The sequence below is a fragment of the Hippocampus guttulatus genome, chromosome 3, assembly GCF_054856545.1.
Source record: "Hippocampus guttulatus isolate MCC_2025c chromosome 3, RoL_Hgut_1.0, whole genome shotgun sequence".
NCBI classification, from domain to species: domain Eukaryota; kingdom Metazoa; phylum Chordata; class Actinopteri; order Syngnathiformes; family Syngnathidae; genus Hippocampus; species Hippocampus guttulatus.
Window position 1 is genome coordinate 28,358,886 of NC_141263.1, and position 27,020 is coordinate 28,385,905.

Genomic DNA, 27,020 nt, shown 5'->3' on the forward strand with positions numbered 1-27,020 from the left:
AGCGTGCTGCTGTGTGTGTCTCTTCTCTAACCCCTCCCCCTTCTCTAAACTGCAGCGTGTGCGTGTGTGTGTGTGTGTGTGTGTAAAACCCTCCCCTTCCTCTTCTACCACGGATCTTGACCAATCACGTGCGGCTTTAACCGAAGGGGGGGAAAAAACTGGAGAAAAAAAAAGTCGGCTCCTATTCGGACCGGCTCCCAATGAGGAGCCGGCTCCCATCGTTCACTTCAAAGAGCCGGCTCTATATATCTATCTGTTTTGGAATATGGGAGGAAACTAGAGTAGCTGGAGAAACCCAAACGCAGGTACGGGGAGAACATACAAACTCCACAGTTAGGCCGAAGCCAGAATCGAACCCTGCACCTCTGCTCTGTGAGGCGGACGTGGTAAACAGTCATACACCGTGCCACCCAACAATTACTTCTACAAACATGCAAATGCACGGGCACCTGCCATCTTGGAAATGGGAACTCAGTATTGTATTTCACATGTCGCTCTTTTATTCTTCTACTGTTTCCTTCTCCTGTGCTGACTTTGGAAAACAGAATATTTATATATGATAGGATTGTTCTCTGATTTTCACATGTAATTCTACATTTGATTATGACGCTTACGTAACATTAACACAACACGTTTTAAATGTATTCTTTTTTTGGTCACTCAAAACATGTCACAACCATGGATGTGCACCATTATAAATATAGAGCTGTTTGTGCGTGTGTGTGTGTCTTGCCCTCTCCCTGGCACCAGTGGCGGTTCGGGGGGGGGGGGCAACGGGGGCCAGTGCCCCTGTAGCACCGATTCTGGCCCCCCTGTGGCCCCCCCTCCGAGCGCAGATTACTCAGTCGTGCCGAGTCGCCGACGCGAAAGGTGGAAACAAAGTGCGTGATTTAACATTCTAGTCGGACCCTTTAGTGCGCTGCGCCATTTAAAAATGAGCGGGAAAATGAGAAGCAGTCCGCAGAGAAGGAAATTACCACGACACGAGTGCTATTTGCGTGTGTGCGTGCGCGCGTGTGTGTGCGCGCGCGCGTGTGCGTGTGTGTGCGTGTAACTTTTTTAGTCTCCCTTTTTATTTTAATTTTTATTTAACAGGATCAATATATAAGACGTTGCCTTTTAAAATTTGGATAATTATATGCATGTAAAACATCTCGCTTCAGTGTATTTGCAATTTTTGTCCCCGGCAGGCTGGTACCATATCATTCCCTGGCTTGAATATTCTCAACAGACGTATTGTTACGCTTGCAGACATTTTAGCCCTCCTAATACTGTTTTTTTCTCATCACTGTAATGTTATGACTACAATTTCAAAGTCTGAAGAAATAAAAAGTCAAATAAGATTTAGAATCTGTCTTTTTAGCCCTGGGTTGAATGTGCCCCCCCCCATCAAAACCCCTGGCCCCAGCCCGGCCCCCTCAGTGAAATTGATCCAGAACCGCCCCTGCCTGGCACCCCCCCCCCCCCCCCCCACACACACACACTCGTCTTTTAGAATATGATTCCATCCCTGTGTTGCTAAAATGTCGTTGGGGTTTAATTTTGTCTGTGTTGCAGCCAGATCTCCCTCTCCAGTCTTCACTCTGTGGTGCAGTATGAATTCAGCCTCGCGACAAGTGACACAACCAGGAAATAAACCAAATTGTTGCTGTAAATTGGGAATTTCTCCATTGTGAAACGAATAAAGATGTTCTTCTTAAATTACTGAGCGGTTGGGAGATGGGTGTCAAAAGAAAATTTTACATCCACCGATGCAGTCACTTGTTTTGGGACGCGTTAGCTTCTATTGCTCTCCTTCCTTGCAGACAAATTGGCATCCAAAGAGCAGTAGAATGTGCGGATTAAGTCAAAGAGTCGAAAAGCTGCTTTAAGAGAGCCGAGTCAGTAATCTTGCCTCATTTCAGTGATTTCCTCCTTGTCATCTCCATGCTGACATTCTCTTAAGAGGTTTACGTGGAAAATGTGATCCTGCAATGACATGAAAAGCACACTCGCTTGTACAGATGTCATGTTTGAAAAATGGGATTACATGTACCTTTTTGAAAAGCACAAAAGGTTTGTGCAAAGGAAGTCCTTTCGTGGAACGGGACTCATGCGAGGTTTTCTGCAGGTAAAGCTCAGTCAATTGTTATATGGTTAAAGCCAATTTATATTGGTAGCTTGATTAAAAAAAAAAAGTGAAACACATTACTGTCTCTAGACTGCTCAAACAAATGAGGCCAATTCCAACCTATTAATATTAAAATCATTACGTTTCCATTTTCTCAAAATATTTAATTTAGAGAACTCGAGTGGGCAAATTGCATTTTGCGTCACAGTGGCACCAAGAGTATGAATGCAAGATGACTGACAAAATAAAAAATATCACTTCAATGGCAAAGAGCAGCAAAATAAAGCACATAAACTATAACCTAAGCAATGTGGTTAAAAGCGTTCGACCTGATTGCGTTTGAAAAGTGCTCGGTCCACCCAAAGTCATCATTCGCACTACAGCAAGAAAAACATTGCCAACATAAAATAAAATGAAAAATCACGTCATGTTTATGTGTGCTGCATTCAAGTGAAACATTCACACAGTGATGTTGCATCTTGACATTTTATTGTCACCTGTGTTCGTGTTGGCGGGAACAGCAGTTTTTCCCTTTCCCTCTGAGCTAGAAAGTCTTTTAAAAGAGTGACCAAAAAGATTACATACAAAAATAGAACTTACATGTTGGGGCAATATATATGCAGACATAGTTTTCAAAAATGAAGTTGACACTGTACATGTTTTTTAGGCACCGTTCTGGGAAAATGAAAAAGCAGATTCCCTCTGTTCGTCCCTTTTCCCATCTCCTCACAAAAACAAAACTTATGTTTTAAACATATACAGCGAACAAATTCAATCAATAATCCACTTTTTCTTTTCAAAGTGTCGTGATAAAAACATGCGCACAAACAGATAAATACGTCTGAACTCAAGCCGTGATCGAGTTTCAACACATTATTTTATTAAATAAACATTAAATATGACAGTAGCTATTTAAAAAAAAAAAAAAACCAAGCTGCCTTGCACCAGCATGGTTTTTGTTTGTACGAGGTATCAACTTGGACCAGCGCTCTAGCACCACACCGCTGGAGACAGATTTTGTGTCCTTTTTGTGTTACCTCCGCCAAGGAAGTTTCATTTGAATTGTGAAAAAAAAAGAAAAGGCAAAATCAATCACATTTGACAACTGGTGGCTTTTGAAGCAGTTTTGAGAATAGACGTTTTGAGGAAAACGTCATAGCCGTGCAATATTATTCGATTTCATGAACTATCGATGATCGATTATCCCGCCTGTAGTTACGTTATTGCGGTCAGTTTTTAATTGGAGAGACCGTTGGGGGCAGGGGTGGGGGGTCACTGGTAGCAAGGGTGTCTACAAGTCTTTCTAGAAAACTAATGTATTTTCCAGGACGTTCTTGCTTAGAAGCTATAAAATAAATTAGTCGATTTTTAAAGAGAAAAAAATATTTTGTAAATTGGGCGGGGGTGGTCAGATTTTTCATTTGGAGGTGTCACTACTTTTGAGGACAGGGAAACGTATTTTTTTGAATAGATTTTCTTGGGAAAAAAATGTAATCTCATCAAAATATATAGGGTTTTGGTCGAATAGCTTTTTGAACAAAACAACAAAAAGCTCGCAAAGAGTCTTTTTGGGGGAAATTGTCACTTTTGTACACTTTGCGTGTACAAAAACAAGACGGAACTTTGTGGAGCAAAAAAGGACAAACGAGCGGCATCAACTATGTGGCGCCATTCAAGAATTGTCATGCATGCTCACTTCATTGACTAATTTCGCAATTTTCTGAATACACTGCCCGTCCTTCGTTCTACTGTCTTTGTTTTTATCGTGGGAGTTAGCTTCGTTGAAATTAAAACCTCACTCCATTTTAAATGAAGAAAAAAAAAACATGAGAAAAATAAATGTGTGTCATTTAAGAAAAAAATGGAATGTGATCCAAATTGTGCTTGGCTGGCCTTTGGCGGAGGTCTAGCGTGCATTCTACGGCATACTATTGCTATAAAAACGGCAACCTTTGTTGTTGACAAGACAGCGGAGCTGGTTGACAGACGAGTGACAGGATACGCGTGACCACTGAGGTAAGTGAGCGTGTGAAATATTCTAGTCATTCCTGGGGGTCATTCGGGGTTCGCCGCGCCCACCTGCGCGTGTTTGTACGCGTCCTTACTGTTGAGTATGATGCTGATGAGGTCACCCTCGTGCTCCTTCATGTGCTCCATAAGCCGCTCCTTACTGGTCGACTCCAGGCCGCAGATGCAGCAGCAGAAGAGCAGCATGCAGTACTCCACGCCGCCACCGTGCGGCTGGGGCGGGACCGCTGAGCTCCTTTGCGGGGTCGGGGCCGAGGGGTCCGAGCTGGATTTGGGGAGCGCGGAGGGAGGTTCCAGAGGCGGTTCTGCCGGGACTTTGGCGTTCTCCTGCGAGCACGTCGTCAGAGATTCCGGTCCCGTCGGCGCCGACACAGGAGCTCTGAGTGAATACGGAAGGCTCACAAATGGGCCCGTTTCGAAACGTTCGGTGGATTCTTTCGACTTGTGTTTATTTCGATCAGGCGAGTTTAGCGGTTATCATGAGTACCTCATTCAATGCCAGACGTTTTTGAGTTATCTTGCAAGACCAACAATAGCGTGTCCTGTGACAATGAAAGGAAGTTGCCTCCCAAAAAAAAAAAAAAAAAGTTGCTTTGTTTGCCATTTTCATATAAAAAGCTATTAAATTTAAAAAAAAAAAAACTACCGCTGCATAAAATAATGTGCTTATTTGGTGCTGTGGTCTTTTTTTTTTTTTTAATCACTTCCAGTCATTCCGTTTATATTGTGCGCCGGATTGGTTATCATACATGAAAATATCATGTACGATCACATATGACCAAGTGTGCAACTGTTGATTGTTCTCGTGGAAAATGCCATTTTTGTAGCATTTAGTCTGCGAGTACGTTTGAATGTCTTTGCCGGTCAAAATATTTTTACTTCACACTGACAGCGCCAAATTTCTATAGATTACGGGTTGGCTGGTTTGAAGCTTCTTTGGTTCATTGTCCCCCCGGGACAGTGAACCAAAGTGAAGCTCACGTCGCGTGTTACCTTGGAGCCACGTTTGTGCATCATTTGGCTGCGATCGCGACTAACTGGTAAGAGTAAGTCTTGCGCTGTGCGCTTACCGGCTGCTCTGCGAGATGGCCTCGTTGATGGCCTTGTTGACCTGCTCGTAGTTGTAGTTCTGGTCTCCGGCGTGCTTCCACATGTGTGACTTGAGGGAGGGCGGGTGGCTGCACACGTAGCCGCAAAGCGAGCACCTGACCGCCGGCAAAAGTGGATGTGATACGCCGGCTCCGAGCTTGAGAAGAGTCTGGCAGCGGGCCTTGGGTCTCACCTGTACTGCTCGAGGAACTGCACAGCCTGGTGCTCCTGAGGGTGCCTCCTCATGTGACTCTTCAAACTGTTCATGTTGGTGGTGGCGAAGTCACAGTTGCAGCACCTGCACACAATAAGTGTCAAGTACCACCATACATCTACCGACTTTACCAAAAGTGCCACTTCACATCGACCAACTGTTGTTGAACGCGCCACTTTATAAAGACACTGTACTGCTTTACGTTAAAACAAATAAATAAAAATCAGGCTTGGTGTATTTGCATTTTTTCTTTTCAGTATTTCACCTTTTACCTGTTATAGCATTTAGATTTTTTTTTTCCATTCCACCAATGTTGGTGTTCTGACAAATTAATCCAGCAGTGTGTGCAAAATGCCGTCTAATAACGCAGAGCACACAAACGCCTGAAAAGGAGGTTCAGGGTCCACCTGCCGAGTACACAAAGTGCAACGAAAAAGCAGTTTTCTCCTGCTCTTGAACCTCTTCAAACTCCACTTTCACACGCTTTGACGCAGGATAAACAAACATTTTCCAGACGCAAACAGCGCAGAGTAAATGCAACCTCGGGCTTGGTTTGGATTCAAGTGCCGACATTTGAGCTTCCTGCACCAAAAGCAGAGGGAAGAGAGCTTCTATAGTGCTCTACTGCCACCTAGCGGATTTGTAGATAACAGCAAGGGTCTCGGACAAGCGTCTGCCAAATGCACGCACAGATAAAAAAAAAAAAGTATTCGAATACCTGATAAATAAACGTGGGTTCCAGAACTAAACTCTGTGGAACACCACTTTTTTGGGGTGTGAGGGGGATCAGACACATTGCTTACTTTAATATAATGAATTATTCAGTTTGTGCTTCCACGTGTCAAAATCAAAACATGGAGTATTTATTGGCCAGATTTTACCTTCAAACATGTGTGCAAAAGTATCAAGATGCAAATGTCAAACCAAGCTGCTGTACATCACTCTGTGCTTTTATTTCGACAATTGATTAATTTCTGATGTTGTCAACTTCAGCCGCTTTACAGTTGACATAACCCCCATTTTTTTTTAAAAGATAGTTTTAGGTTTTTTTTGCAGTAAAAGCCTCACCGGTAAGGTTTGTCCGAGTTGTGTATGCGTCTGTGGTTCCTGACTCCCACGTAGGTGGCACTGGTGTAGTTGCACGCGTCGCACTTAAACGTCTTCTGAAGAGCGCCTTCTGTGGACGAGAAGATGATCATCACAGACATACGCAAAGTCCGTGGCCAGTTCTACAACTCACCCCGGATCAGAGTTTCTCACCTTCATCCGGGGCACGTTCCGCTTCCTCGGCCGCGGCGACCGTTTCATCCACGGCCGCCAGCGCCGGTGCGTCAACGCCGACGAAGCTGTGATGATCCCGCTCGTGACTTCGCAATTGACTCTGAAACACCAAAACACAAACAGGTTGCAAGGTGCAAAGGTATTCATGCAGTGATGGGACGTTTGTTACGGAGACTCCGGAGCCCGCGTGAGACAGACCTCTTAGAACAGCGTATCAAAAGCTCGGCAATCACGCGCTGATGACATATGAGGCTTCGTGCACGTCAACGAGACATGGGAAATGACGTGACTGATTCAAGTTTTTGTCGCCGCGTCAAGCCGCCAATTGCCGTAAGGAGACGCCAAATGCTCACCTTTTAAGGAGTCACTTGTACAAGAAATATATAAATTTTTGAAGCCTGTAAAATGTTGGGAATAAAGTCCATTTTGGCGGGAGTAATGAAAGTGTTTATCATGCCTGGTGCTCGGCGCCGATAAAATATTACAATATGCAACTAAGGCTCGTTTAACGACGTTGTTGGCAAATTTGGAAGTTGTACGAGCACCTTGCCGACCTTGTAGTGGAAGGCTTGCGCGCACGTCTTGCACTGGTACGTCCTGCTCTTGCAGTGGTGGATCATGTGCGTCTCCAGATCCTTGCTGTCGGCGGCGATGTGCTCGCAGATGGGACACTGGTACGGCTGCCTCTGGCGGTGCACGCGCAGGTGCTGCTTGATGTAGCCCTTGTTGCCGCTGCTGTAGCGACACAGGCGGCAGCGATACGGCCGCTCGCTGCCGGCCTCGTAGTCCACCAGGCTCCCGTCCGGAGGCGCCCCCGGAATGCATTCCGGGGCGGCGTTGGCGTTGTCCTGCAGCTCCTTGAGGATGTCCTCGTCCGAGGCGTTCTGGTCCGAGCGCTCGCGAAGGCGCTCGATGACGGTGAGCAGAGAGGAGCTGATGCCGGCGTTGGTGGAGGCGGTGCCTTCGGGAGTCCTACGCATTTCAAATGTCAAAAATGACTTCTTTTTCTGCACCCTCATTGGCTCATTTGTTGTAAAACCAACCGAGAATTTCCCCCTGAACCCCAGATTTTTTTGAGGTTGATTGGTCTTTCATTGCAGTACCAGGGTTTGGACCGGCTCAAATTATGATTATGATATCCGATTTCAAAAATGTCTTTACTTCTCATATGAGATCTTTTTTTTGGGGGGGGGGGGGGGGTTCGTTTTTCGTTTTTAAGTTTCACTTTTTATTCTCCAAACATGTAGGAACTCTGTTTTCCAGACCTTGAAACGGATAAAAAGAAAATTCATACTTGCGAAGGAACCCTGGGTCCCCGTCCACATCTTCGTGATGCTCCATCACGGACGCCGGCTCGGGTCTGAGCTCATGGGTCCTCATGGGCATGGCGACCAGGACCTCAGCAGCCAACGAGTGAAGGCGAAGCGATTCCGAGTGCGTCCTCTTGCGTCCGGCCGGTGGAACGTTCTCGTCTGGAGGGGAGTCGCCGCCTCGCGCGTGCTCCTTCTCTTCTTTGACATCCAATAAGCTTTGGCCGGCGTCGGCTTCTGGGTCGAGCAGCAGCGGCGCAGCGGCCATGGCGGTGCCCTCGGCGGACGGCAGACGCTCCACGATCACGTTGATGTGTCCGGCGCTTTTGGGGTCGCTAGTGATCACACATTAACATAGAACGGAATTTAGCGTGTGGAAATAAAACGGCCAAAAGAGAGCGCCATAAGTATCGGTGACCGTTATCGGCAGCCGAGGGGAGGGCTCGATACATTGAAATAAGGCCGTTGAAAAAAGAAAAGCATTAATTGTAGGCATAAAAGGCGTACAAAACGACATATTTTGCTGCGTCCGTTTACGTGCCGGTGCCTTGATGAGGCGGGGCCTGGTGGGTTGCCATGTGATGTCAGCAGGATGGGTTTTACCTGTTGATGATCTTCTGTGCTGACGTCAGCAGGCTGTCAGCCGCAGACGCCGTCTCGGCCTCCACCTCCGTCTCCGTGGCGACGTGCAACTCTGTCTCAGATTCTTCGGGACTCAAATCCTTGACGGCGAACTCGCCCGGCTCCTCTTTGGAGAGGTGGGGCGGACTCGATCTGCAGTCTCGAAGCGGCACGCACGGTTTGAAGGCGGTCGAGACGGTCTGGGACTCCGCCTCTTGACTGGCGGACGCTACGACGACCGAGGTAGCTCCAGTCTCTTCCACCTCCTCCTCCTCCTCCTCTTCGAAAACGGGGTAGGAGCAGTCGAGGAGTCCGGCGTGCTTCCAGGCGTGCGTCTTGAGCATACGCTGCTGGCTGCACACGTAGCTGCAGATCAGGCAGCGGTACAAGCCGTACTCCTCGTAAATGTACCACTTCTTTTTCTTCTTCTGCCGCCGCTGCTGGCCATCACCCACACACTGGTGGAGCAGAACAGAGCAAACATTGGAAATGTTCGGGGGCACAATTGAGTCACCGAGAGCAAGACTGGGACAACTCCACTTGGGTCATATTGCAGGAGAGAGATTTGTGAAGGATAGTTTAGCACAACAGTGGTTCAAGGTCGACACAATTGAGTCACGGGAGAAATACGTTGCGGAAATGGCCACGAGTCATGACACAAGAATACATCAATAATGTCCGAAGTCTGGGATCATTTTACATGACAAAAAAAAAAAAAAAGAATATATAGTGCAATGTGTCAAGTGCAAAGCAGTATGAACTAATGGCCTATAACAGCACATCCACTTTGGCCAAGACAATCTATCAATATTAGTCTAGCAGCTCCAGTTGGAACGTCCCCACAAGTGGTCAAGGACTCACACGGCCGGCCGCCGGAAAACTTCCCATCGTTTTATCGAACAAACGGTAGCAAAATAAACACGTCATAAGGACCTTCATACCCAAACAGGTGACGCTCTGGCAGTCATCGGGTTGAGCCCGCTCAATGTACGGGGACCCAAACGGTTGACATCATTAGTACTGTCGCAAAGTAAAAGTTATCGCCGTACCTCGGAGCCCACCGGTTCGGCATCCCTCCCGGGTCCATGTTCACCCTCCGTGGCGTCGGCGCTGTTGACCAGGTGCATCCTGACGTGCTCCTCCAGCTGCGCTTGGTCTCGGGAGCTGAAGCAGCACTCTGAGCACATGAGGATGAGGTCCTGGTTGTGCTCATTGTGCTGCTTCAGGTGCTCCTTGAGCAGCGGAAGCGCGGGCGACAGGTAGGGGCACAGGCTGCATTGGTAGCACGTGACCGCAGGCTTGAGCTCGCCACGGTCGTTCGCGTTGTTGTTGTTGTTGTTGTTGTGGTCTCCGTCCACGAGCGCCACACTCAGCTTCTTGTGAGGCGAGTCTCCTTCTGCTCTCGGCTGGAACCTCTTGTGTCCCGTCAGGGTGCAGCGGCGCTGGGGTCGCTTCTCCACGATTTTACTCAGCTTCTCAATGACCTGGATGAGAGAGTCGGTGTCCGGCTTGCACTTGGAGGCGTCGGCGATGCGCTGCTGCTCGTGGGGCTCCGACGAAGGCGCGGATGAGGAAGCGGCAGCGGCGGCGATGAGGACGGCGACACTGTTGATGTCCTCCATGTCCTGACGTGAGACACATGCCATCCACAAAAGTGTCCAAGTGAAGTGCAAAAGCTCTTTCTCTCACAAATGCTTAAATCGTATTCCTATCGAAGCCGATTTAGTTTCAAAACGTGGACAGACTCTTCTGCCCCGTTGTTCTGCAGCGTCACGGTATTTCCTTCATGAAGGGCGCTGCCAACTGCAGAAATCCACGATTGGAAATTAACTTTATTCCACTGCCACAGATGGTGATGTTTGTCAACGGGAATCTGACCGTTTACTCCCACCAACGCATATATTCTTCATGTACGTCTGAAGAAAAAGGTAAGATGTGGAAGAGGGTCTCGCCCAGCTTGTCTGTGAAATTCAGGCTTGTAAACCACTGTAATGACTAACAGATCCCAGCAGACGGGATTGAATATTTTTTGGAGAGTCAATTCGTGCATTAATTAACTGATTCATGCAAAGGCCTCCCATGTCATGCGATGATGAGAAAAGATGACGCAGTTCATGGAGTGAATGACAAACGTCATGTAAAAAAAGCCACTGATGTTCCACTGGAGTGATGCTGTGTGGCAGCGTCGCTCGTGACTTTATTGTGCCTATGTCAATAAATGATTACTTTGCCTGCTCAAGCCACATCTCTGTCTACTTTGGGTTGTTTTCAAGCTTGAGGCGTAACGTTTACATCATGTAATAATAGCTTAGCGCTCAACAAAACAGGGCCAGATATCAAACGGAGTCAACTAAATTTGCGAGTAAATGACTATTTTGGTTTTGATACTTTTGCCGTGCTTGTTTGGTGCAATGAAATTGTGTCATTGTCAAATCTGTGCATTGGCCCAACCGATTTGGAATGCTCTGTTCATCTTGCAAAGGGGAAGCGTGATGACAAGTGTGACTTGGAAAAGACACACTCACACACGTGCTTTTGTTGACGTCGCTATTGGAAGGGGGGAATGACCGCACGTCCCTTCCTTTCATCTGTCTGGAATCCTTCACTTTCTCTTTACCAATCGCCTTCCTCTTTTCTCACCACTTCTGCTTCGCGGAGTTACTCACGCGTGTGGAATGCACAATTGGAACACCCTCTGCCATTCACGAATTTGTAATATGAAAGTTGTGCGCGTTTGGAAGCTTTTTAAGGCTCAATTTGAGTACTTCTTTGTGAACGCGAGGCCCGGACAGCCTCCAGCGCGCACCTGTTCGGCCGCATCTAAAAATATGTCACCTTGTTTCATTTCCGTTTGTGGAATTAGAGTTAAAACACACCCAAACGTTGAGTACCCTGACAGGCAGACACGTCTGTGGTGGTGCTAAATGGCGAGAGAGCGCGTTAGTTTCAAAACAAAAGCGTCAAAGGTGAAACATCAAGTTTGGCCACGTTAGCATCAGTTAGCGCTGAAGCTAACCCAGTACATAAGCGTGTAAAAACCCGCCGGAAAAGCATGACTTTTCATCTGCGGTTAATGGGTAACCAACACATTACTACACTGAGACTTGTGAATGACATTAAATACTCACCGAGTCGCCGCGCTCTTTGTCCTCCAAGCATGCAAGTGCTCGTGTTAGTTTTATACGCCAGTCATTAAAAAAAAAAGAAAAAAAAGTCGCCTCGGTCGCTCACATTGCAAAATGGCGAGAATGGAGCCTGGGTCACGTGACTCAGAGTTTGCGGTCAGGTGACCAAAAAGCGGCTTGGTGATTGGACTGGCTGGCGGTCCAGGAACCTGCAGATCGTGCCTTTCGAGGCAATTTGCAAAATACAAACCCATATTATTTTCAACGAGATTGAACGCAACTAAATATTCAAAAATAGCAATCATACTCATCATAATATAGAAATCATAAATGCAATTTCGATAATGTTGACTGAAAAAAAATTTATGCGCGTGTGTGTGCGTGTGTGTGACGGGGAGTGACAGTAGTGGTGGTGGGAGGAGGGGGCAATAGTTGTGTTATTATTGGCTTTTAACTACAGTATTCATTTATTGACACAAATAATGTACTTTTTTTGTCCAATCACGCAAGCATTCATTTACGTCACCCAAACACGTCATTATATGTTGACATTATAACGTCTAACGTATATCGCATATAACGTATATAATGAAAGCATCTGTTTGCCCATTTATATCCAAATGTGAAGTGGTCTGGCCCTAGTAGTGCAAAGGTGCAGTCATAACTGTGCGCAAGGGTGGAGTTTTATTTTTATTTCTTTTAGTATTTTCGGAGACGAGGCGTTTTCACCATTGTGGAAGTATACACACACACTATATCTATATATGGATGCATTTTTTTTTCAGATGGTTCCCCTCCTCCAATGCACCTGCTTCAAATTATCAGCTCGCCAGCAAGCTCTGCAGAAGCCTGGTAACTACTCATTTTAATCGGGTGTGTCAGACATTTCAATTACAATACAATACAATACATTCACGCAGGATAGCGGCCCTGGAGGACCGGATTTGGCAACCCTTGGTGTATTCCGTCAGTGTTTTTCCTTCCTGACGTCCACATGATGTAAATCCTTTGCTTTGTCTTTCGCCTCCATCAGCGTGCTCTGGGCGATGACCAGTCGCTCATCAGCGTCACTCATCTCGACGCCGACCTCAAAAGTACCCCGGTGGGCGCCCGGCGTCCAGCCCCATCTGACGGCTCATAAAGTTCCCATGGCGCATTAGAGCCTGGCCCCGGGCGTAGAAAAAGATGGTGGCCCAAAGCAGCTTATTTCTGTTGCCCTATTAAAGTCATACTTCAGTCCAGCTTCACAGTTCTTGTTTCAGTCCAGCTGGGAGAGCTAAACAAAAGGACACACGAATGACTTTTTCTTACATTTCAAGCTACACTACACACATTTTGCATGACATAGAGACACGCTCATGACAAACGAATAATCAAAACGACATGACTGGCAGCTGCCATTCTTGTTAAAGTGTAAATAATTAGAAATGGAATTCAAGAAAATAACACGAGTCAATATGTTTTTAATCAGACATGCAAGCAAACTTTTTACACTGTTACTTTGGGTGCCCTTGTTTTTTCTCTGGCACATCGAACGTAAGGTTTGATTCAAAATTAGGTGGGGTTTTTTTTTTTGAAACGTCATAGTTATAAATGACACGGTATTATAAAATCCCCACTGCACACGCTTTCATAGGTCAAACTGAGAAACAGAACATTGAAAATATCTGAAAAATCGGATGTTCTCGAAAAAACAAAGTAAATCAGCCAATCAATCGTGCTGCAGTCCCAATTTTCAACACCAGGTGCCAGCCATGGCATGCGGGTCGTATGAAGACGCCTGCGGTGCGTTTCACATATTTTCACTTTGCATTGAGTCGAGTTTTTGCAGCAATATAAAATGTGAAAGAATTGTAAAATGATCAACCTGATACATGCTATGAGCCATTCGAATAAAATTACAATGTAAAAAAAATTAATTACAAATTTAGCAAATGTAGTGATTTGAAATCGTGCAAAATGCATCCTTTTGGGACGCAGCACTGACATTGTATTTGTATGTCAAATTAGGTTTCTGAAGGTGGCACAGTGGGTGTGGGTGACCACAAGGTTAGCACCTTGTCCTCATAGTATAGAGGTGCAGAGTTCGAATCTGGACTCTGGCCTTCCTGGGTGGAGTTTGCACGGTCTCCCCATGCCTGCGTACATCAGTTTTCTCCTATGTTGCAGGGTAGTTCACGTGCACACTCTAAAAAAAAAAGCACAAATGAAAAGAATCTCAAATCTGATCTCACGTGCATTTTATTCATGTGACAAAGAGGTGAAAAAAGAGACACACACTTCATTTCTTATACATTGCTTTGTAATGATGAAAGGAAGTGTAACAGGAAGTAAATGTGTGCGCGCGCACACACGCAACGACAATTGCATTTTTTTCTGTCACATTGTTGTTGTTTTTTTGCATGCAGTAAGACTGGATGTATGACCTCCATCATTGCACAGGACTAAACAAATACGCACGCACACGGCACTTGGGTCATTTTCCTCCCAGTCGCTGCTTTATTGTGGCCGTGCATCTGATCTCCCGCGCTGTCCCGTGTGATTTCTCTTTTTCCGGCCGTAGCCGTGTTGAGAACAAAAAACGGCAGCAAGGATGGTCGCAATGTTGTTCTATGGCTGGAGCATCTTTTTTTTTTTTTTTTTTCCTCACACTGCAGGGTGGGTGGGCCTGTTTTGCAAATCCTCAAATTTGGCTGCCAAGCTTCACCCACATCCTCGTAATGAAACCTCACAACTTTGGCGATTCTGCATCATGACGTGGTTCCAATTTGGTAGCAATTGGAGAATATCCGTCAGACGATTTTGTTTTTTGGAGGACCGCCGGACATGACTAATTTGAACAAAAAAGGGTGGCTTTAAACCAAGATGGCTTTTGGTTGCCAGTTCACGTATGACAGACCTGCCCACCAAATGTCATGCTGGCTAAGTGTAAAAGGTGAGCAGCGGTTCAATAAAATCCCTCGAAAGAGTTTGTTTTTGAAGAAAATGGCACAAAATGACCAAAACCTAGCAGACTTCCCGCAACTATACTTTTTGTGTTTCTACTCATGATACACCACATGCCGATCCTACTAATATCCTCCTAATTAAAACTACCAGTCAAAAGCGGAAAAATACAAAATGATGTAACACGTTTGTCGATGGCGCCTGTGATCATTTGAACATGTGCAAATTCAGGGGGGTGCATAAAAAGTCAAAAACAGCTATGTGTACATTTAATTGCTTCCTTTTAATGACTCAGAAGTGTAAAAGTAATTTATCTGCGCCGTTAATGAGCATCAATTTGATTGGACGCTTGGCCAGTACATATCAGGAGGTCTTATTACAGAAATAAACAATTATTTATAACAAATCAGACGCCTAATGCATCAAATTAACAACACAATTTCACATTTATGACATTTACTTAAGGTATTCCGCCGCAAAGGACCTCTTTTCTTTATTTGTGTGTGCGTGTATGTTCTTTTTATAGGTGGTCGCTTTATGTGTGAGATTAACAGCGGCCGGTGTGTTTTTTTTTTTTTTTTTGCTTCTTTTCTTTTGCGTGATTTACGGTGGCCGTAAAGTGGTACTTTTATTGAGCCGGAGCAAATCATGAAATGGTGGACTTTTAAGTGCAATGTTCATCTCACGTGCCAGGAAATATCACCTCGTAAAAGTCAAAGTTATCCACAAAGTCAATGAGTCAAAATATTTACATGAAGCAATCTTTGACGCCTCTGTGTGAGCCTGTGTGCTAGCTGGATGCTAACGCGCAAGACTTGAATCGGAGAACGTTGGAGCGCCGAAAGGTCAGAAGACGGCGAGAATATTCAACTCCCAGTGCAAACTTTGCCACTAATAACGCTCTTCATCGTCGCTTTTGGAGCAACATGACAACGGCTACGACAGGTTTGTCTTTGATGGTAGTTAACATAAACGATGCAAAGATGGCCCCTTTCGAAACAAAATGGACAAAACTTCCTGATGGTATTTTGTGCATCCACTCATGATGTACATGGCTCAGCGGTGTCCAAACAACAGTCCCGGGGACATTTGCGGACTGCCATCAATTTTTCATGAAAAAAAACCTGGAACATCCAAGAATGGCAGTTGAAGACCAAGGAAAGAGGCGGAGGAGACGAGGATGCGACATAGGGCAAAGGTGGAGGTGGCAGAACAGAACAGAAACAGAATTAACATGAGATCGTAACAGGCTGGCCAGGTAGAGATGGGAAGGATGCGCAGCAGGTTCGTGTGATTAACGATAGACATGGGAAGGAGTTGACTTGTATTTCACTGCGGTGTGAAATAACTTTCCGTGTTGAAATTGGATCGAAACCTGGATTTGGACCACCAATTAACTCATTCACTCCCAAAGACGTTTTAAAACGTCTTTTCAGACTTGGTCTAGAATTGGCTGGTACTGGATAAGTTAAACAACCCCCCTTGCCCCCCCCCCCCCCATTTTAACCAAGCAGATTCTGAGTTTAATCAAACTTGCTGTACTTGTTGATAGTGATGGCTAAAAGAGCCGAGGCCACTTTCATTTGCAGTTGAATAAACCCACTGGGCCATTTGGTACCGAACGATCCAATGTGCTCTAATGTCTGATCTCTATCAGACATTAGAACACAATAACACATAACATGTTCTACGTCAGATTTTGCATTGTAACACTAACCAACCAACCAATCAGCAGCAGCTTCTGGTAACGTGTGTGTGTGTGCGCGCACGTGCATGTGCGTAGGGCCAGCATGTACTGTTATGTATGCTCATCTGTTTGCTTGCCAGCCGCAGCGCGGCTGAGCAATGGCCTAATAGGATAATGAATTCTATGTGGTGGTGTTGGCGGCGGCAACATCAGGACCGCTGCTGTGCGTGCGCTTGTGTGTGTGTGTGTGTGTGTGTGTGTGTGTGTGTGTGTGTGCGTGTGTGTGTGTGCGCGCGCGAGGGGGGCAACGGTGGGGGTTAATACAACGTGATAAATATTTGATTTCTGCTGGGGCTGCTCCTGCACCTACAGAATGGGAAATGGCTGTAATGCGATTCACAACAGATTGTCCTTGGGGAGGCCCTACATTTTGTGTGCGCGTGTGCGTGTGTGTGTGTGAAAGTGCGCTGACCGCCGATGTACAGCCAGGGGAAATAAAGGAACAAATCGGCTTACAAATCAGCACGCACACGCGCTGGCCGGCCACCACTTGTCGGACCCCCGCCGCCATCAGCAGCAGTGACCATGAACCCGGCCATCAGGTGCATTTCGGACCCCGACGCCACATTAATGTCGTCATCATCATCATCGTCATCGTCATCATCAGTGATTGTTGTCTGGTGGAAGGATTTGACAGGAAGTGAATGTGAGTCATAGAGTAAATGAGTGTTAGGCACATCATGACTTTTTCAATCATTTAAAAAAAGTGCATTTTGAATATTTATCACCCCAAGTACATTTAAAAAAAAAAGTCGTTTTTTTTTTACCATTTTGACTCTTTAACATTTCATCAGTTTTTGTGAAATGTTTTTTAAATGTTCACAATTTAAAGAAAATAGGTATTTTTTATTCTTAATTCAAATTTCCATGTATTGGTTTTCACAATTTACAATAATTATTTTAATTCTTCATTTAAAAAAAATTATACCATTTTCAATGTTTTTTTTTTCAGTTTTTCAGTTGCTGAGGTGACACATGTTTTTCACATCACGTGGCAATTTTCAATCCAAAATCAAGTCATGATAAGTACCTCCCCCAAAATAAATCTCAACACAATCCAACTGGGTTTTGTTTTTTTGTTGCTGCTTGTTTTGGTTTTTTTTTCACCAGAATGCACGTGTGCAAGTTAAGGTTGCGAGACGGGTTTTGGTTGAGGGGTTCAAGCCAATGTTCGGGTAACATGCGGCGTACTTTCAATGCGACCATTCATTGTGTATCTGCGACGAGGATGCAAAAGACTGAACGGCGTGTCGTGCGGCGGTACCCACACCTGGGATGCCCAAAGAAAGGCGCATCTAATCGGAAAGGGGCCGGTGGTGCGATTTCAAAGTGCTAACAGCAAGAGACCAGGCGGCAAAGCCTCCCTGTTACTTCCTGGTTGCCAAACACTTCCAAATATGGGCAAGCTTGTACCAGGGGGCTGTCGTACCGCGGCTTTTTGCGAACATAGTAGTTTTGGCTCTCCGGTGTACAGCGTGGCGCACCTCTCCGTGATGAGGATGTGAACTTTAGCTTTTCATGGTAGCTGCCACATGCTCGCCATTTGTAATCAAAAGGTAGCATCTTTTACGTTGAACATTACTTTGTCATAAATGCCGCTTGTAAACGTCAGATTTTGGACATTTATTCCGCCACTCGCGGTCAAGACGGTCAGATGCGTTTACGTTGGAGATGATTGAACACACATTAGCTTGTATGCTATTAGCCTTGTTTATGAGATCCATATGTGGGCTAAACATAGCCATAAACACTCCATTAGCTTCTAGGTGCACCCCCCCCCCCCCACCTCCGACAACCCTAAGCCTGAAGTACCTTTATCCACCGAGCTTATGATTTAGTGGACGCAATAAGAAGATTCTGTGTGAGTGTGTGTGTGTGTGTGTGCATGTGTGTGTGTGTGTGTGTGCGCGCGAGTGTGCGCATGTGTATGTGTGGTGAAATATGCATTTGATATTTGGAGGTGTGCAGGTTGGCGAGGTCGGTGGGTCGAAGGGGTGTCCGGACTTTTTATGTGACAACAGCAAAAATGAATGCTCCAATAAGACGAGAGCCGCTGTCGCAGGGCGCAAATTACCGAGGCCATTTCGGTGTGACCTGCCATCTTAGACCGCATGATTTTCTGACCACCTCCGCCAACATGTCAGCGTTACATCGGGTGAGGGGACGTCACTCTCAAGAGTCAATTTTGATCATCATCAGCTTGTAGATGTGAAATGATTTTAACGTGGGAGGTTTTTGTTAATTAAATGCAATACCTGGATTTAAACTCCCTGAATGATTAAAAAAAACACGTACAGAAAATATTGAATTGGCATATTAACATTCATTGTATGTATTATTAGTAAATATTGGATCCCCTCATGTTCGTGGTTCATACCCGCAGATTCAACGATTTGAAGACTTTTTTTTTCAAAATATTGACAATTTTGGGGGACGGAAAAAACATAGTTTGTTTTTTTTTGCCACAAACGCTTTCTGGCAGTCTATCTCCACGAATTAAATATTTTTTGGGGGGGCGGGGCTTGAAATTCTTTGAATGGATTCAATGCAACCATAAGGGTCGGAAATTATTTTATCCACCCATTATCTGATCCGTTTATCTTCATAAGGGTCGCGGGCTTGCTGCAGCCAATTCCAGCCTTTTATAGTATAGTATTAATAACAATATTATATATAATATTGTTATTAATATCATCATAAAAATGGAGGACAATCAGTGCATGATATGGAGGAAAAGTGTTTTTGTTCACACGCTCCCCAGTCGTGCAGTTGGCTTTCACAATAACAAGCTGAGGATATGTGAATAGAAACTGAAACTACAGCATGAAATCAAAATCTATTTTCGTAGCTACAGGTACGCGACACAAGGTGTGGAGAAAAAGGTGTGCAGCCGCTGCTGATTAAAACTTGGTCTTTTTTTGGTGTAATAATAAAGTTTAATTTGTCAGTGGGACACGAGCAAAAGGGCAGCCGAGTTCTCCATTAATTGGCCTCAAGCAGACGCAGACGGACACTAACAACTACGGGAAGTCAGTCATTAATACGAACTGGACTTTTATTTAGCACAGAAGAAGCTCGATGGAGTTATTAAGAGTTCAGTGATGGCACCACATTTTAAAACGCCAAAGAGTCATCTGTGACATTAACGCTGATTCCAGAGTGTTACTTTGTCCCAGTGTGAAAATTAAGTGGGAGGGAACTTGAAATTGAGACTTCAACACATGAAAAGGAATGGAAAGTTCCACTTGTTTTAAAGGGCTGACTTTTTCTTCAAAACTAATACAGCACGTGGGAATATTTGTATTTGGGAAATGTATTGATCGAAGAGAACAAGACCGATTGGTTGAACAAGTCTAAGCATTTCTCGATTTCTTTTCGAAATTCGAGAAAGCAGCTATGATTTAAGAGGTAGCGACTTATTCAAAAAACTCAAAACAAGAACAAACATCGAGCAAAGAAGTGTATCTATCAAAGGTGTTAATCTGTGGAATAATCTCGAAACGGACCTGAAAATGAGTAAATCGCTTGCCGAGTTCAAAAACAAATTCAAGAAAATAGTACAAACGAGCAACATCAATCAGAGTTAAAATGATCAATTCTAAACATGAAATATAATGATAAATCAGAACTAAGTTGATAAATAGAGAAAGGTATATAAATATCCATTATGAATACAAGAGAAAATCGACACAAGAGTGTCAGGGTGTGTGAGTATATAATCCCGATACAAACCAAAAGTTGTAAAAATATCACGGTTAAGGGTAAAGTATGAGCCTTAATGGAGACTTCTTTCTTCTTACTTTTTTCTTTTCTGATTGATATAAAAATGATTTATTAGATACAATCACATAACGGGGTAGGACTAGATAAGTTTTTTACTTCTTCCTACTCCCTTGAACATAATAACTGTGTTGAATGAAGATTGATTTCTTTCTTTTTACTTTTTTTATCTACCTTATTTTCTGTCAAATTATTACTGTATATATGTTTTATGTTCAATAAACAAACAAACAAACAAACAAAAGCAGACACTTCCATGACTGGATCCATTCATCTTAAAAAAGAAATAAACAAATACATCAATAAAGACTTTCTTCCTCATCTGTTTTTACACATTAAGAGTCTTGACATATTCATGCGAGTCAAAACTTAAGCACTGATTTTAAATGACGGCCCGTCGGCCACGCAAACAAGGCGGCACGGCGAGGCTGTCAAATAAAGGAAATAACCTGTCGAGTGCTTCGTCAGCAAAATGTCATTTGAGAGACATTTTGGAATCCTGTTCACTGCTCTTCTTCTTGAGTTGTTTTTCCTTGCTCAGGGTGTTGCCTGCAGTCCTCCTCTTCCTCGCGTCTTACATTTGCTTCCCCTTTGTTTGCATCCCTCCTTTTCTTTCTCTCTCCACATTCTGCCCGCTTTTGCCCGGCTGGACTTTGACCATTCGAACGAGACCCGGAAGGCGCGTGCATGTGCGGTTGGTGCACTGCAGCAGGTGGCCTAGAGATGGCGCTGTTAGCCACGAAAGACGCGGAGGGCCCTTGTTTGACTCTCAAACGAGAACCGAGCGATGACAGTCGAGTGATGAGTCCAACTTTGACTTTTCGTACGTGCGCCTTATGATGTTGACTTCAAATAGGATAGCCTTTATTTACATCTATTACTCATAATATCATCACCCAAATGATAAATCATATTCATTATTTTGGGGATTTTGTTACGGGCAACACGGAAAGCTAAAAAAAATGTGGAAACTTGCCGGGAAAATGATGCGATCCACTTTTCGAGATGCCCTCAATGAGATGTAACGTAGGAAACGTTGCCATGGCGTGAATCAGTTGACATGTGTGGTGTTCCAGATGTCAAATGTCTGCTGTCATCGGAGAAAAAAAAGGTGGCCATTTGGATGTCCCAAAGTTCGGGAATATTTTATGCTTTAGATGGCTTGAATCAGTTGGGAAATGTGCAAGGGGGAGAATTTGGTTGATGATGAAAAGGACTCCCAAGGTGCGCAAGTCCTCGAGAGTGGGGAGGGCGGTCGGTGCCCATCGCAGACAGATTTTGTCCTTTTTTGTGGAAGGAAAAACCAAAAAAATCATATCAATTTGGGGACTGTTTCTGAAGATGTCCGGAATGTTGGGTTCGGTTTCTGGACTTTAAAATCACTTGAGAAATGAGGAAGGGGGAACATAAGATGAGGATGGAAAGGTCTGTGACTCTTCTCAAGTGGTTTGAAATCTGTTGGGAAATGTGGAAGGAGAAGGTCATCTTCTAAAATGTCTCATTTAGTGTCGGAATGTGGAAAATGGCTCCCAAGATTCCCGCAATTTTGCAACCCTTTTTCCGTTGGGAAATTTGTTTTGTGCCCAAAATTGTGAGAAAAGGAAGAAACTGGAGAAGTTGGAACCCCCCCCCCCCCCCCCGCCCCGAAAACTGCCAAGAATAATCGACGCGAAACATGAACTATTTTGCTGCTAAATAACATCAAGTTTTGGGACACGGAGTTTGGTCAAAGAGATTCATCAGCATGCGGCGCGCGTGCTCCGGCGGCCATTTTACCTGAGCAGATAAGAGTCGCTTGCATATTCATACGAGGTGGTGGCGGAGATGATAAGAGCGAGCGACGCCTTTAATTGGGAATGATGGAGAGTAACCAGGCACGAGTGGACCGGCCATGACCCAGCATGCCTTGCTGCATTCATTGAGGGTATTAGACTTGGGGGCTCTTGGTACCGCACTCATCCATCATACACACACACACACACACACACACACACACACACACACACACACACACACACACACACAAACACACATGACAAAATAAAGAATATTCTTCAGGGAATAAAGTCTGCTCATTGAAGAGGTTGACGGATGACGTTTGTACCTTTTGCAGGAAAAAAATTAATCAAGCCCAATCCCAAAAAACATCAGGCAGAAAACCTTGACCCTAGCGATGTAAAGGGCCAACCTTGAAAACCCCAAACCCAAACCCAAGAGACAAAAGGGGAGGGGGGGGGGCCCACACTGTTTAGCAATATTGTGTCAAATGTTGCCCACTGAGCATCGATTGCAGCCTGGTCATCCTCGAAGGGGGATTCTGACGTCCACCACGCCCGTTGACAGAGCTGGCGTATCTGTCTGCCTCCACCTCCATCAAATTCCCCCCCCCCCAATATGTGAGCCCACCGGTGTGGTCTGAGGAGGCTTACGTTTAGACCAACTTTCAGTCAAAAAACTGTCACGGGCGCTGCGCAGATGTCAAAGGGCACGCCCTTGCCACGCCCATCAAAGACAGAGCGGTCTGCCAAATTTCAAAACACCTGCACGAAAACAGGGAGATGCCACTAAATACTGTCTGCTTTTGTGTGTGTGTGTGTGTGTGTGTGTGTGTGTGTGCAAATGCACAGATACTTGAATAAAGTATGCTGGGTTCATCTTGGGTTCATGATCCAGTGTTTTGCCTTTTACTGAGTGTCTGGGAATGCAGCAGCACCGACATATAGCGCCTGCTTTTGTGAGTGTGTGTATATGGTTTATATATAAATGAATGTGTGTGTGTGTGTGTGTGTGTGTGTGTGTGTGTGTGTGTGTGTGTGTGTGTGTGAGAGAGAGAGCAAGAGAGATGCCATTGTTTGGCCTCTGGGGGTTTCATTAAGGCCCGGTGTCCAGAGGTAAAAAGTCATTCATCTCCCCTGTTGTGAAGTGGCAGCTCCTGCGTATACATACACACACACACACACGCACACACACACGCACACACACACACACACACGCACACACACACACACACACACACACAAACGCACACTGCTTCAATTCCTCTTTCATCCTCTATCCTCTCTTTCCCACTACATTGTCTGTTCTTCCCTTCACACAGAAGTCGGAAGATTTGAGTAAAAAAGGGACACGGCGACCGGTCTTAATGAATCCTTCACCAGCAGCGACTCACCCCCCCCCCCCCCCCATTAATTAGAGCTGTCACAAGCTAAGTATCTGGCAGTGTCACTATCTTTGTATTTGCCTCCTTCAAGTGTCTGAGTGGGATAGCGTTAATTAAAAAGATATCAGATGATGAAGCCCCCACCACACCTCCCTCCAGTCAACATGTCACATTTTGGGGGTGGCTTCAGCTCTGCGACAAAGTCCGCGATCCCCATACCAGGGTCGCTGCCTTTTGTCCGGACCCAAGGCAGGCACAAAGAGTTGATAGCAGATGATTTGCCGGGGGGGGGGCAATTTGGGACGAAGGTTTAATTGAGCTTCATGAAAGTGGGCAGAACTTCACAAGGTTTTCCAGTTTTAACTTGCAGATCTTTGCTGACAAAGCGCTGACTTCAACCCACGGCGCTTCGTGTGTGTGTGTGTGTGTGTGTGTTTCAGTAAAAAAGTAGTCATACGACTCCCAGTTTGTTTTGTGCGCCACAGGATGGTTATATATGGAACGTCTCAAGTGACATAACTGATGTGAACAGCAATAGAGACGTACCAACCGCAACGCAGAGATGTCGTCATTCCTGAACTGTCGCCATGTGCGATAACTTCATGCTTACCTGGGAAAACTCTCACCCGACTAACTTAACCCTGCTCAAGCCTCATTTGAGAATACCCCGACCTTGTCAAGCACCAATCCCTACTTTTGGAAAGGCCTAACCAGCTTAACTCGAGGAACCCTTACCCCCGGAGAGACAAAACTCATTTGTATGCTTTGGCTTTTGATTGTTTGTTGTTGTACTTCAGATTTTTGCTGGATGTACAGCGCTTTGTATACAGCACTGGTTCTTTTTAAGCGCTCCGGAAATACAATTGAATTGAGGTGAGTTGAGTTCAAGACGAAAGACCCCGGAAGCCCCTACCTCTGGAAAAACCTAAACCCCGGAAAACCTTAAGATCCACCCCAGAAACCTCTAGAATCCATATTCATGGAAAACCTTCAACTTGGGAATCCCGAGAACATCCCCTGACCCTAAACGTCAAAAGACCTGCTCTCCCTTCGCCTTGAAAAACTTGGAAAACACTAAACCCTAAAGATGGACAATCCTAACTCCGGAAATAACCTGATCCGAACCCTGAAAATTTTCAACTCACCCAAGAACAAAACAAAGTCAACTCAAATCCAGTAAAACCCGAACCTTGGGAAGGTCTAAACTGAATGCTTACATGTGGGCAGTCCTTTCCCCGGAAAACTCAAGAAAACACTAACCCTGGAAAATCAAACCCGGGCCAGCCCTAACCCTGCTTCCACTCTTGGGAATATTTGCTACAAGATGTCTGGAGTGGTCATGACGATTCCAGTGTAGCCGAAGCACACCTAAGGTGCTCAATATCCACAGAGCTCTTGTCTCAAAAATATTAAAAAAAAAAAAAAAAACAGAACTCACTGATTACCATCACATTTTTCATGAAAGGTCAACAAACGGCGTTGGGGTGAGGAAGATTCCACCAGGTGAGGTCCTGTTTGAAACTGCTAATGGACTAGAAGGATTCTTTGTTCCTGACATTTATGCTAAAGAGACACGCGCTCACACTCACACACACACACACACACCCACACACACACACACATTTTGTGTCAAGCACCCGGCATTTAAAGCGGCAAAGTGCCTCTTCTTTTGCTGCTGCTGGTCGTTGTCGGAGTGGCAGGCAGACATCCTGAATAAAAGGGAGTGGCATTAATATTAATAATGCTAAAGTGCCTCCATAATCAGACACTGGACTGTCAGCTGGACGTGAGCGTGCACACACATGCACACACACGCGCGCACACACACACACACACACACTGAATCCAAGGGGCCGCTCAGAGACCATTTGATTAGGTACACAATCTTAGATTTCGCATCACAGAAAAAGCCGACCCCGGCCAACGCTAACATTGTCCGCAGAATACGGAGGTGAGGAAGATGAAGGCGGAGGATGAAAAAGGAGGCCGAAGAAGAGGAAGGCGGGTGAAGCCAAAGGTGGGACGCGGACGAGGACGCGCTTATGCGACGGTGATGAGGACAAAGGTGGGCAAAGGACCCACAAAATCAGTCCTTTGCGACACCAATAATCAGTTATTGTGGTTGATTCAATGACTTCACTAACAAGGACATTCACATTTTCAAGCAACCGAGCAACAGCCATAACGGCCCGAACATGAACGAAACAAAAAAAAAAAAAAGAGTTTGCGAGTTTGTGAAAAGGAACTCAATAGCTACCTTCGTCGAGAAATGACGCGCGGGCATGGGCCGCACCTTTGCAGCTGTTAAGTGGAGATATGATCGTACGTACCCGTAACGTTTGAAAATGCTTTTTTGAATTGCACATCAACCAAACTTTGAATGAGAATAATAATAGTAATAACATGATATATCGCATCGGCTCTAATTGCAAGCCGCAATGGCGGCCTGCCGACCGCTAACAACATCCAGCGGTGCAGATCATGCGCCACCCTAGGTTAGAGGTGACCTGCTTTTTTTATTTTTTTTAAATCATGTAATACTTTTTTTGTGAAAGTGAAACCGATGCTTAGGGTGCAGTGTGAAGTAACACAAAAATAGATTGTATTAATAATGCACACACCGACACACAAAGCTTTCTTTTTTTTTTCCTTTCCTTCTATACCCCTCACGATCGACCGGTAGCTCGCGGCCTGGTCCCGAGTTGATCACGAAGGGTCTAGAGGGAAATGAGTTTAAAAAAAAAAAATGTAAAAAACACGTGTTGGCCACCCCGGGGTAACGGGTTGCTTTCTCGCATGTAACCGGTATCACTGGTAGGGTCATAGATAGAAGAGGAAGGCGAGTTACAACAAGGGTGGAAGAAGATGAGCGTCCCGGTAACCAAATGTGGGCGAGGATGAAGAAGCTGAGCCAAAAACAAAGGAAGGCGAGGTTGAAGGACGGTGTCAGGGTGAAGACAATGCTTGGTCGCGGTGGGCCTATGATGACGATGCGCGAAGGAACGACAGGAGCAAAGCGTTACGGGAGAGCATTCCTGACGAGAATCGCAGTTCTACTTAGGCGGCGGTCGACGGCGTCGCACTCCGATGCGCTGAGAGGCTTTGAAAGAGCAGGCGCTCGCCATGTAAATATTCGAGCAGCCTGTCAAGGGAGACCTGCAGTCACTCACTCAAATATTCATCAGGCCATCTGAGGGATGAAAAAAAAACGAGTCGAGGAATTCAATACCAAGTCCGAAAAAGGAACAAATTCAGCTTGGCAGTCAAAGGCACCACTGTGGTTAAATTGAGGGCATTGTAGAAATGCAAAGAGTCGGTCGGTAAGTACCCAGTAAACGGAAATGCTTGGACTTTGAGTTTGCTTCTGTGAAAGGCCACACTGAAGAAAAAAGAAATAAACAAACTATCTGAAACATACTACTAAGGTACTAAATCGGGGCATATTTGTTTTCCTTTTTGAGAGTTAACTCTCACAACTAGTTAACTAACACAAATCGGTGTGTGTGAGTGTGAGGGAGAGGATGTGGTGCTTTTTGAAGAAGCTCCTATTGTTAACGCAGGTCGCTTGTTGACTTATAGAGACAGTACGCCGGTTTGGAAAGTCCTTAG

General features: G+C 45.2%; 1 protein-coding gene across 2 annotated transcripts; it reads right to left on the bottom strand.

Annotated features, from left to right (window-relative positions):
* Positions 1-2,582: 2,582 nt before the first annotated feature.
* On the bottom strand, positions 2,583-11,887 carry znf507 (zinc finger protein 507). Of its 2 annotated transcripts, none has more exons than XM_086107958.1 (10): positions 11,782-11,887; positions 9,703-10,278; positions 8,636-9,111; positions 8,017-8,367; positions 7,277-7,694; positions 6,702-6,822; positions 6,510-6,618; positions 5,421-5,525; positions 5,209-5,343; positions 2,583-4,517 (listed from the first exon to the last, which is right to left on the bottom strand). In XM_086107958.1, exons 2-10 carry the CDS (start codon positions 10,273-10,275, stop codon positions 4,166-4,168), a joined length of 2,640 nt encoding a protein of 879 aa, XP_085964084.1. In that variant the 5' UTR covers positions 10,276-10,278; positions 11,782-11,887; the 3' UTR covers positions 2,583-4,165. The 2 variants fall into 2 exon arrangements, with proteins under 2 accessions (XP_085964084.1, XP_085964083.1); XM_086107957.1 differs by having other exon boundaries at positions 7,268-7,694.
* Positions 11,888-27,020: the final 15,133 nt, after the last annotated feature.